Source organism: Eschscholzia californica, unplaced genomic scaffold, assembly GCF_041429995.1.
Source record: "Eschscholzia californica isolate CP2 unplaced genomic scaffold, dmEscCali1.0.p SCAF_3, whole genome shotgun sequence".
Classification (NCBI taxonomy): domain Eukaryota; kingdom Viridiplantae; phylum Streptophyta; class Magnoliopsida; order Ranunculales; family Papaveraceae; genus Eschscholzia; species Eschscholzia californica.
In genome coordinates this window covers 8,413,529-8,425,938 of record NW_028238420.1, presented here as the reverse complement: position 1 = coordinate 8,425,938, position 12,410 = coordinate 8,413,529, and the positions used below count along the sequence as shown (strand labels likewise).

General features: G+C 37.9%; 2 protein-coding genes across 5 annotated transcripts; one reads left to right on the top strand and one right to left on the bottom strand.

Moving 5' to 3' along the window:
• Positions 1-720: 720 nt before the first annotated feature.
• Positions 721-8,321, bottom strand: LOC147548172 (amino-acid permease BAT1 homolog). Of its 4 annotated transcripts, none has more exons than XM_086666977.1 (8): positions 7,733-7,998; positions 6,853-7,113; positions 2,895-2,913; positions 2,571-2,790; positions 2,296-2,477; positions 1,787-2,076; positions 1,557-1,686; positions 721-1,277 (listed from the first exon to the last, which is right to left on the bottom strand). In XM_086666977.1, exons 1-8 carry the CDS (start codon positions 7,861-7,863, stop codon positions 930-932), a joined length of 1,581 nt encoding a protein of 526 aa, XP_086523103.1. In that variant the 5' UTR covers positions 7,864-7,998; the 3' UTR covers positions 721-929. The 4 variants fall into 4 exon arrangements, with proteins under 4 accessions (XP_086523103.1, XP_086523105.1, XP_086523104.1 ...); XM_086666979.1 differs by lacking the exons at positions 6,853-7,113; positions 7,733-7,998 and adding exons at positions 3,876-4,136; positions 4,267-4,480; XM_086666978.1 differs by lacking the exon at positions 2,895-2,913 and having other exon boundaries at positions 2,571-2,806; positions 7,733-8,321.
• An 807-nt stretch (positions 8,322-9,128) lies between these two features.
• On the top strand, positions 9,129-10,513 carry LOC147548171 (uncharacterized). Its single transcript, XM_086667999.1, has 2 exons — positions 9,129-10,176; positions 10,479-10,513. Exons 1-2 carry the CDS (start codon positions 9,129-9,131, stop codon positions 10,511-10,513), a joined length of 1,083 nt encoding a protein of 360 aa, XP_086524125.1.
• Positions 10,514-12,410: the final 1,897 nt, after the last annotated feature.

Genomic DNA, 12,410 nt, shown 5'->3' with positions numbered 1-12,410 from the left:
GGGGGAGATTGTTGACCTAGTAGTCCCAACCTTGTTCTTTCAACAACACAACAAACAAGCCGTCCTCCTACTCAATAAGATAATGATGATGATGATGATGGTGGGTTATACTAGGTTTTATCTGGTGGTCATTAATGAACACAAAATAGCCTGTATTGTGTGTGGAAAATTTATTCTTCAGATCATCAACACGAATATTTGATTTGTGAGGTATTGACAGTAGGGCGTCAGGGGATTATTGGTGATAATAGATGGGGATTATTTGTGAGGTATTTATGAAGATGATGATTACAAGTTGGAGATCAATAGAACGCCTACTGGTAGTGGTGGGAGTTTTTCAAGTAATAACAATGGAAGATGGAGTGAGGCGACTAGTATCATATTGCCTTTTAATTTGGGGGAGGACTGTGGTGGTAGGTTTTATAAGTTTGTAGGATCAGATGACGAGATAATCTTAAAATCATCTGAACGAAATTGTAATAAAGAAGCAGGGAAGAAGAAATGTTTGTCGTTTTATTCTTATAATTGGAAGAAAGACAGTTGGAGAGAGTTTGAAGTAAGCGGAATCCCCTCGTCGGTTCCACATTTATGTGTCGGAAGTTTCGTTACTACTTTCACGGAGAGCCTTTTCCCTGTTAAGAATGACATAACCCTCTTGTAGCAAATTGTAGCTGATGGATCAAACTTCATTCCATGTTTACTTGTTAATGAATTATAGCCTTTTCTCAGAAAGAGATATAATTCACTGCAACTCAATATGAATATCAAATCATCACATACAACGAGAAAAAAGAAAGAAATGATCATTCGTTCCCTATTGAAGAAATTGCATAAATATTTTCGACCTTAAGAGGAATCGTGGGTTTTCCCATTGGACCCATTTCATTTGGTGAAAGAATTAGTAACACTATCCCGGTGCAATTACAATCCTAAGCATCAATATTTGTTACTGGACCTTTGAACCAGTATCTTGCACTCAAGATCCACCATGAGACAACGATAATAAGAAGCCCACCGACAGCAACTGGAGTATAATTGAGAGTGTCTTTTGTAACTGGGTAGGCAACTGGTAGAGAGAAGAGTACCGTAATAATCGCCACCCAAATAACTGCAACCCAACCCACAAGCAATCCATATCGCCCCAAGTTGAAGGGCCCTCGAACAAAAGAATTTCGGGCTAATGTTACCCTAAAAAATATCGGTAGTGCATAAGCGATGTAAAGTCCGATAGTTGCTATTGAGACCATAGCTTGAAATGCCACCAGACTTCCCAAAGACTGTCACAGAGAAAATGATAAAGAAGGATACAGCAACTGTAGTGGTAGACAAAGAAATATTACAGGCTTTAGGCTCACTGCAACTAACTCTTCTCGAAAACTCATTTTCAAGGAAAGGTTGCCTAATGCGGGTATGTTTCCTAACGGTTGGTTTTTGAAAATCAATGTCTTATTTTCATAATGTCATGACTCAACCAAGTTGGCTTAACGGTGGTACTCACATGCACGATGTACTAGATAAAGCTCGTAAAGGAAATATCATAAGTAAGAAATACGAACCGTTAAAGCCATGCAGAAAGATATGCATACTGAAAGCCAAACTGCATTTATTGGAACTTCATGGTTGTTTACTTTATGCCACACAAATGAAAATGGCATAGCTCCGTCTCTTGAGAAAGCATACACCATTCTGAGTCGCCAAAAATCATAAGTAGATAAGAAACGGAAATAAAATTACAAAATCACATACACGTTTATCCATTCTAGTAGAAAGAAATAAGTTATCTCACCTCGAGTTGCTTGTCACTGAACTCATACCACAGAAGAAAATTGCAACAGCAACTACTCCCAAGCAAACGATTCCTCCAACTCCACTTCCATATCTACTCTTGAAGGCCTCGTAGAACACTTGGGCAACAGCATAACCGCCAGCATCGTTTGTGGTACTCAAAAGGTGTGGGATATTTGTGACTGCAAATGTAATACCAAGTAGGTAACCCCATCCAACAATGATAGATATTCCAATAGCGCTTATTATTCCTTTTGGTCCATTAGTTTCTGCATTCTTGGTTTCCTCTGTCTTGAAAAATGAGTTAGATTAGGGTTCAACAGCTTGAGCATCATGCAAACTGCTGAACTAGAATTGCTTGGATGAAAACCCACTTCTCTAGTGAAAACATTATCACATAAGGTTGAGAAGGATATTAATAGTCCCCGTACAACAAGTGTGGTTTTATTGAGTTTTACATATTTCAAAGCAACAAGATCATGGTATTAGATTGTGAAGAAAATAAGTTACCATATGAGCTGATGCATCATACCCACTTAGGGTATACTGACTCATTAGTAATCCAAGAACAAATATGTAGGGTTTGCTCTGGATTCCATCTCCATTTTCTGTGTTGAAGTGAGTGAAGACGAACTTGGCGCTGGCCGTCTCAGTAGCAACAGTGGGAATGAGAATCATAAGGACGAAAACACCTAGAGACATACCAAGACACATTATCGGTCTAAGAAAGAATGCGTAGTCTATAAATAAAATGAAAAAGACCAAGAAAACGATATTCCTTTTACCTACAAAGTTCCATAATGCAGCAAGTTGTCCGAAAAAGGACAAATATGCAATAGGAAGACTATTTATGATGGCATGAATGAACAAAATTGCCGCGTGAAGACCAATAATTACATATTTGGAAGCTACATATCCACCACCGCTTGTTCCACCCGTGCTTAGGAGAACCATAACACTAATAAGTTGAGCAAGTGAAAAGTCTATGCTCGTCGTTACCGCCCACTGCAAATGTGAAACACTTACAAATGATTAGGGTCAGACATAATTACGCAAGACAGGTAGATTAAGGTTTTGAAGTTAAAACAATATGCATTTGCAGAACTAACCTGGCCAACAATGTTGAACCTGCATGAGAAGGAAAGAAAACCAGAAAAGGTAAAAGTATTTAGATTTGAGTGGGAAAAGATCAAAGATGTTAAGACTAATAGTTTAAGTATTTAGCCCGAGCCTTGTGAATAGAAAATGTGAAATTGAAATCTGCTGCCTTTCCATCAAAACCTATAAGTTAGATGTGGAAATTTTGTTTAAAAGTTTTGATACACCTAGAAAAGAAAGAAAATCACACATATTCTCACGTCGACCCATCCATCTAAATCTTGGGATACTATAAGGTTAAACTGTACATTTGGTTGTTTTCCTCTAACATAAAATATCATCTCTAGACGATGGATATTTCAGTTATTTGTTGTTTGCTATTTACATCTACTTCTGACCATCTATAGTCGTCCTTGTATACCTTAAATGTCGTAAGGTCTATTTTCCACAGTAGCTCGTTAGCTGGATGCTTCTCATAACGATACTTACAAAATAAAGCTCTCAAAGTACAATTTTCCAACCTCTGTGGCTCTACAGAGACGATATACCATTCTAAGCCCCGTGAATGGATGTATTGATAAATGTATAGAAACCGACCTTAGCCCTTTAGAGTATCCAGAAAGGAAAGACAAGAGGAATGGAAACTAATGACAATCATAAAGGTGATCTCAATTTGCTCTTTAGGAACAAAAACCATTTGTACAAATTATTTGCATTGAATTTCTTCTTTTCCACTTCCCAAAGGAGTTGTCCTTGCTAAATGAAGTTACTATATTTAGAGATGGACAAGAAAACAAATGAGGATTATAAGTACCTTGGGGAACTTAAATTGCACTTATCCATCAAAACTCGATTTCACTAAATCCCAATCCCATCAATGGATTATTAACCTATCAATCTCGGAATTGAAATTCCAACAAGACAACTACCGTTTGCAACTACTAAAAGAGGAAGAAAGTTCAAAGTTAACTGAAATCTGTAAACTGAATTACCAGCCAGTTAACCAAGAAGCGAAGGGAGCCCAACGAGGACCAGAAAGCATGGAACTCCAATAGTAAAGACCACCAGAGGTTGGGTAGGCTGAGCAAATCTCAGCCATCGATAACCCAACAAACATTGTAAAACCACCAGCCATTAACCACCCATAAACCATACTAATTGGTCCTCCTTTATTCAAACCAGTACTATAAAGGGTCGTTATCCCTGTCAGTACTGAGATTATCGAAAATGAAAAGGCAAAGTTGGACAAGACCCTGCAATTCCAATAAAAAATGATCGAAAAAAGAAAACCATGAATCAAAAAATTTTATCAAGGTAATCCAGCAGTTCAACCATTGAAGTGAACTGAAAAATGGAAACTTGAGGGCTTAAAAGGAGAATTACGAGAGGTCGCGCTTCAGTTCTTGCTTATATCCAAGTTGTTGCAGACGAGATTGGCCTAAATCCCCCATAGCTCCATTTTGTGCTTGAGAAGGTAATACTGTCTCCTCTAGTTTCCTCACCATCTCTCTCTCTCTCTCTCTCACTCAAACTGTTATCTAGTTGTTCTGTTTTATATCAAAAGTAAGCGTAAAATAACCATAAAATAGACTCTGTAATATTAGTCCATGGCTATTATCGTTATAGCGGAAAATATAACTGTCGTAATTACTGTTAAAAACATAAAAATAGATAAAAAAAAACATGAAAACGAAACGAGAAAATTCGAATTATTTGACTAGTATTAGCATATAAGTAGAAAAAGTTTAAATAACGGAAAAAGTGAAAATTTTTAAAAGCATTTATTTAGTAAACAGTATTTTAAGCTATAAAATTCTTAAAAATGTGGAACCATTAGAAATGGTCACATCATCATTATATAATAGGATTTTTGAGCCAGGGGTCCAAAAAGTGGGGGGTAAACCCAAAAAAAATCCACTCTTGCCCAAAAATTAGTTGCAGGTCCAAATGTCAGATTTTTTTTTTTTATTCCCCTCTTGCCCTTGGACGGGACATGCTGACGTTTCCCTGAAAAAAAAAAATGTCTGGTAAATAAAATAATTTACCAGTATACGAAAAATTCAAAGTTTCAAAATTTTTTGAAAATTTGAAAACGAAATTTCAAATTCCCGCCCAGCAAACCATCTCTTCCCGGTAAATAAAATAATTTCCCTTACACAAAAAATTCCAATTTTCAAATTTTTTTGAAATTTTCAAACGAAATCTTTTTTTCGAAATTTTCAAAATTTTAAACGAAATTTCAAATTCCCGGCCAAAATATCAAATTTTTTTGAAAATTTTAAATTCCCGGGCAAATTTTGAAAATTTTAAATTCCCGCCCAGCAAAAGTGTCTAGTACAGAAAAAAATTTCCAGTAAATAAAATAATTTCCCGGTCTCAAATTTTTTTTTTCGAAGTTTTGAAATTTTCAAACGAAATTTCAAATTCCCGCCCAAATTTTTTTTACGAAATTTCAAATTCCCGCCCAAAATTTCAAAATTTTTTGAAAATTTTAAATTTCCGGGCAAATTTTGAAATTTTTTTGAAAATTTTAAATTCCCGCCCAGCAAAAGTGTCTAGTACAGAAAAAAATTTCCAGTAAATAAAATAATTTCCCGGTCACAAATTTTTTTTTTCGAAGTTTTGAAATTTTCAAACGAAATTTCAAATTCCCGCCCAAATTTTCAAATTTTTTTACCAGTAAATAAAATAATTTTCAGAAAAAAAAATCGTTTCCCGAGAATTTTCGATGGCAATTTTGTAATTTTCGATGGCATGAACGGTAAATACTTTATTTTCTAAGGGCCCTTTACGTAATTTTGACCCCTAAACTGACACATTGGACCTCCCTTTCATTTTTAGGCAACTTTGGGTGAAATTTTCATTTTGGCCCCCTTTTTGGACCAATGGCTCAATCCCTCTATATAATAACTCCAATTTCCATTGGCAGAAGATAAGGATACAACCTTGAAAGCGACATCTTAGATTTATTGAATTAATGTTATCATTACATACTGAATTTAGTGTTTAAATCTAAGAATCGCTTACTACGAGCCTTTAGATTCACCTAATTCTCATCAACTAACAAATTCTTGCTAACTTTAAGGAATCTTTTTGTCGATAAATTAATAGAAAAAAAAAAACTACCCATTGTGCTTTATATCTATATCTGAGTTCTGACTTGGATACGAGTATCGAAAAATAAACTGTTTATTTGTTATCTGCCTAGTTTTCGGACCGAAATCAGGTACCCCCCTTGACCCTTGCATATTTCAAGTAAAATCATGTAAATTACATGATGCAACACTACCAGCCAACATTTAGGTGATTTATGTTCTTTCTTTGTTATATCTCAAGAATTTACAATCCCATAAATTGTGAGGTTATCTAGCCTAGAAACTACTTGAGGAAGAACATTATAGCTAGAAAGGCCAATAAACATTGTCTATTTACACGACTCTCCACATTTTCGAGTACGATGCACAATTATATCTACTGAAAATTCTAACATTTTGAATCCCAAGACCAAAATATGTGCATTTTTATCCGTACGACTCAATTTTTTTTTTCAGTTGAGAATCCGTACGACAATTGATATTCATTTATGAAAGTCAGATACATCTCCCTTAAAGATTTACGGCATCTTAACTCAACTATTTGATATCGAACTCACTAAGGTGTTTTGTTTCTTATTTTGTGTGGATGAATTTGTTTAGAGTGTTTAAACGTGAATCGTCTGACTCAAACAGACTCAAAGTAAACCCGAATGAGCTATTCAGAGAAGCCGAATATCAAAATCTGACTCGAGTCAATTCATTCTGGAAAAACAAAGGATATAGTTTATTTGTATTTTCATTTTACTCGTTAAAAGAACCACAAATTCAGGGCAAAGAAGTGCCAATTTGGTAGGGTTTGCCTAATGAAATGTGATGTGAACAAGGCCATAGAAAGGTTAAGAGTCTGCAAAAGGGCAAAGAAATTGTGACCTACCAGCCAGTGATCCAAGAAGCAAAAGGGCCCCACCCATTACCACAAAGTTTGGCACTCCAGAAATAGAGTCCACCAGACGTTGGATATGAAGAGCAAATCTCAGCCATTGATAGACCCACTATTAATGTGAAGAATCCTGCTATAGGCCATCCGTATATTATTGTCATAGGCCCACCAAATGTTAACCCAGTATTAAATGTTGTTGTCAGACCCGTCAATACCGATATTATCGAAAATGTCACAGCAAAGTTTGATATTGCACTGCCACACAAGATACAACAACAACAAATTAGTTTATTATCATCAAAATATTCCCAAACTGTCAATTAATTATAGAGTGCCTCCCAAGGTAACCGGTCCTTTTCATCTTAGTCCATTCCTGTCTTGGCACTCTTTTGTGGGTGTAGCATTGGCCTGCAGATTGGGGCAGTCCGAGGGTCTCGGACAGCCTGAGTCTGTGATGTTCTTTAAGGCGTCCCACGTGCTTTTTTTTTCTCTTAGCTCATTGCTCTGTTGACACTCCCGTGGCCTTTTGGTCGAGCAGTCCGAGACCCAAAGATTGGGGCATTCCGAGAATCTCAGACTATCTGAGTCCGTGTTGTTTAAACCTAGCACAGACTAGACCCAGTCCAAGTGCCCTCGGACTGCGCCAGTCCAGATGGTGAGAGAAAGCAGCCTGAGTAATTTTGAGGCGCCTATAGGCTATAGGCACTCCCTTAATTTTAAATAATCTATTCTATTCTGTTATTCTTGCTCAAAATCAAACGCTTAATTCTAAGAGAAAAATGAGATTCAAAGGCTAAGGTTTCAATGCAAACTTGGAGAAGATAGTTTCTTTAAAATCAAGAAGAGAAAGAAAGAAAGAAAGATGGAGACTTACGAGAGTGTACGACTGAGTTCTTGTTTGTAACCGAGCTGATTCAACCTAGAGTTATCAGATTTAACTTCTTCATAATCTTCAAGAGGAAGATATGAATTTTCCTCTTCTGTAACCCTAATTTCAATCCCCATTTCCTTCAATCTTTGAGTTCAATTGACTCTGTGGTTTTGGAAATCAGTTGAAAACTCTTCTTTCTTTTTTTCTCTTGGAAGTTAAGAAGTTTGTGCATTTACAGTTAAATAGAGGAGTAGTAAACAAACTATAGTACCTAAAAGTCAAATCTAGGCCTCAAATTAATAGAAAAAAAATCTATTAAATAATTAATTAGTAATAAATTTTGAATAAAGTGACATGTTATCAATATTTTATGTCACTGTTCCCCCACTACACCTACTTGTTTTAAGATACACAAATCAAAATAAAAATAAAATCGGATCTGTTTGATTTTGTGAAGTTCAAGATATTTACTTTGTCATAGAAAACTTCAGTTATATTCCGACACTTAACGAAAAACATGTACAAACACAATAATTAATAAAAGAAAATTATCAATACAAATACGTTAAAATGTATAGAGTATTATGGCTATACACAATAACATATATATATCAAGGATGGAGTCAGAATTTTATGCTATTCTGGAGTCTGGACTGACCATAAGTTTAAGCGATAAGAAAAAGAAGAGTTCGATTCATATAACTAGTTTTGGAGGAGACAATTTTTAGTGTGAATACATTGCTTAACTATATTGGTTAATTGTTGAACAAATATTTTAGACTCGTGCCTGGCCTGTCAGCCTCACTTATAAGGATTCAGGGTTGACCAATGTTTGGCTCAACATATTTAATAAGTGAAGTTGAAACTATATTTGAAAAGACAATGTTACACAAACCGAAAATGGGCAGGATGAAGGTTTCACTATGAAGATATTAGGGGATACCGCCCCAAGTCCACTCGGCCAACCGAGTGGGCTATCTTGTGTACATAATGGAAACTTCCATAATATATATTCCTAGTATCTTTAGTCATAGAAACAATATATTTAGAATAGGAAACCCTATATTCATTGTAAACCCTATATATACTACTTGTGTAAACTTCATTATTCATCAATACAAAGAGAATACAATTGTTAACTGTAACTAACCAACTCTTTGTACTTGATCTCTTCCATCTCTATCTCTCCTCCACGATTTCTCTATCTCTCTCACTCTCGGCTTCCAACCGAGTCAAGCTCTCTCCCTCACTCGATCTCTCTATCTCTCGGCCTCAACCGAGTCGAGCTCTCTCTCTCACTCGATCTCTCTATCTCTCGGCCTCAACCGAGATCATCGTTGTCAGAGGTTGATACCTCTTCACATGGTATAAGAGCTAGTTAATTTTTTTTTTTCTCATCATGTCTACCAACGATTCTGAAACCGTTGTTACTTCTCAACCAACTCCTGGTGGTCCATTCGATGTTCACCATTCGGATTCTCCTACTACTGTCCTTATCACACCACTTCTTACGGGTGATAACTATTCTTCATGGTCTCGAGGAATGATCAAGGCTCTTCGGGCAAAGGACAAGTTAGGTTTTGTTGACGGAACTATCCCAAAACCTACCGATCCTATTGAATTACATGTTTGGAGTCGTTGCAACGACTTAGTTTCAAGTTGGCTTGTCAACTCCGTTGACCCTTCTCTTCGTTCATCAATTCTTTATGATGACAATGCTTATGATGTTTGGAAAGATCTCCATGACCGGTTTTATCAAACCAATGCTCCGAAGGTTTTTCAACTCAAACGGGCTATTTCCTCCCTCAAGCAAAGTGGTTCCGATGTCTCCACTTATTTCACTAATCTAAAATCTCTCCAAGATGAATTGAATTCTCTCATGACTACTGAAACATGTATTTGCGGACATGCAAGATCTCTTCTTGATCGTACTAATCAAGATAGAGCTATGGAATTCCTTCAAGGTCTTGACGACCGTTTTTCGGCTATTCGAAGCCAAATCTTATTAATGGACCCTTTTCCATCCATCCTTCGTATTCATTCCCTTGTTAAGCAAGAAGAAATTCAGCAAAGTTTATTAAACACCATTAACAACAATGAAGCTGCTACTCTTGCCGTCGGCTCCCATGACAATGGACGTTCCTCCTTTGATCGTTCGGATAAACAACGCCCAAAACGTCCTCGCCCGTTTTGTGATCATTGCAAAATCCATGGACATACTATATCAACATGTTATCAACTCCATGGTTATCCACCTCAATCCGGTGATCGTCCTCGTACCCGAAACCGAACGGGTCCTTTAGCCGCCGCCGTTCAAGACCAATCCGGCAACTCGACTCCAAACGTCTCCTCTCTCACCGCCGATCAATTCAAATCGCTCATTGCTCTCTTGGATCAACAAAAGCAATCGGCTAATCCGTTCGACTCTCCTCGAATTAATCTCACGGGTACGTTTTCTTCTTCCTTTTCTCCTCCTTGGGTTATAGACTCCGGTGCCGCGAAACACATATGTTCGACACTTACTCGTTTTTCTACGTATTCAAGTGCTCCTCCTAACCTTTTTGTTAGATTACCGGATGGTTCTCGAGTCCGTGTTCTCCATATAGGATCAATTTTTTTCTCTAATGATTTATTTTTACAAGATGTGTTACATATCCCATCTTTTCAAGTCAATCTTATCTCAATTTCTCAACTATCTAAATCTCTACAATGCACCATCTTATTTGACTCTGACTTATGTATCTTTCAGGACAAAAGGACGAGGAAAACGATTGGGCATGGTAGTCTTCACGACGATCTCTATTTTCTTCGCTCGGAGCGTCCAGTTTTTTCAATTACTAGTTTGGATAGTAGTCCTAGTAGTATTTCATCTAATTTATGGCATTGGCGTCTTGGCCACCCATCTATGTCTCGTCTTCAATATTTTATTTCTCGCATTCCATGTATGAATTCTATTAATATTAATAATAAAGTGTCGTGCGATGTTTGTCCCCGTTCTAAACAAACCCGTTTACCATTTCCATCTCATAATTCAAGTTCCGCTAATTCTTTTGATTTAATTCATGCCGATGTTTGGGGACCTTTTCCGGTTCCCTCAACTACCGGCTGTCGATATTTTCTTACCCTCGTAGACGATTTCTCTCGTTGTACGTGGATTTTTCTCATGTGTTCAAAATCCGACACATTCAAAATAATAACAAATTTTTTCAATTACGTCTCCACCCAATTTAATACTAAAATCAAAGTTTTCCGTTCAGACAACGGTACTGAATTCATGAATAATCACTTACAATCTTGGTTCCTTTCCAAAGGAGTTATTCACCAAAGAAGTTGTACCCATACACCTCAACAAAATGGGGTGGTGGAAAGAAAACATCGCCACATTCTTGAAGTGGCTCGTTCGATCCGTTTACAGGCTCATCTTCCTCTCTCTTTTTGGGGAGAGTGTGTCTTAACTGCAGTCTATTTAATCAATAAACTGCCTACTCCAATCCTTCGTGGACTTTCCCCACATGAAGTCTTAATGGGTTCTCCACCCGATCTTTCACACTTACGTGTGTTTGGGTGTCTCTGTTATGCCCGTATCCCGTTAGTCAAAACAAAAATGGATCCCCGTGCTTCCGCCGGTATATTTCTTGGTTACCCTAATGGTCAAAAGGGATACCGTATATATGACCTTCATTCTCGTCGAATTTATACATCTCGGGATGTCATATTTCATGAAACAAGATTTCCGATGTCTCGGCCATTAACCTCCCTCTCACCGTCCACCGATTCACTTCGTCACTTCATCTCCATTCCGGACGATGGTTCGTTCACATTTCCGGCTATCCCGCCTTCGGTCCCATCGGTGATTACCGATTCCAATTCTCCGATCGGCCAACCGACAGAGGTGACTCCATCACCTCCTTTGTCAAATCCTACGGTGGTGCCTATAGCACCACCCGATTCATCTCCCTCGGCTCAAACCGAGACTTCATCGGCTACACCGGAAGTCTCGGTTCAACGCGAGACTTCATCGGCTACACCGGAAGCACCAGTGGAGGTCGCCGAACCATCTCCCATCATCGTGGAACGACCTACCCGTCAACATCGTCCGCCAAGACATTTAAAGGACTATGTTTGTTCCGCTCCATCCGTCAACATCAAGTATCCAATCGAGAACTATTTTTCTATCAATTCTTTCTCAACGTCTCATCAAATTTTTCTCTCTTCCGTCTTATCCACGGTTGAACCTACTTCTTTCACTCAAGCCATGAAATCTCCTCATTGGCGAGAAGCTATGTCCAAAGAAATCTCCGCTTTGGAAGCTAACAATACATGGTCCATCGTTCCCCTACCCCCAGGAAAACGCCCAATTGGTTGCAAATGGGTATATAAAGTAAAATTCAAGTCTGATGGCTCTATCGAGCGCTTTAAGGCTCGCCTTGTCGCCAAAGGCTACACTCAAGTTGAAGGCTTAGACTATACCGATACATTTGCCCCGGTAGCTAAGCTAGCAACTGTTCGGGTCTTTCTTTCCATTGCAGCCATCAAAGGGTGGTCACTCCACCAACTTGATGTCAATAATGCCTTCCTTCAGGGTGACTTGAATGAAGAGGTCTATATGAAACTTCCTCCCGGATTCTCCACTCAGGGGGAGTCCAAAGTCTGTCGTCTACAAAAATCGCTCTATGGCCTT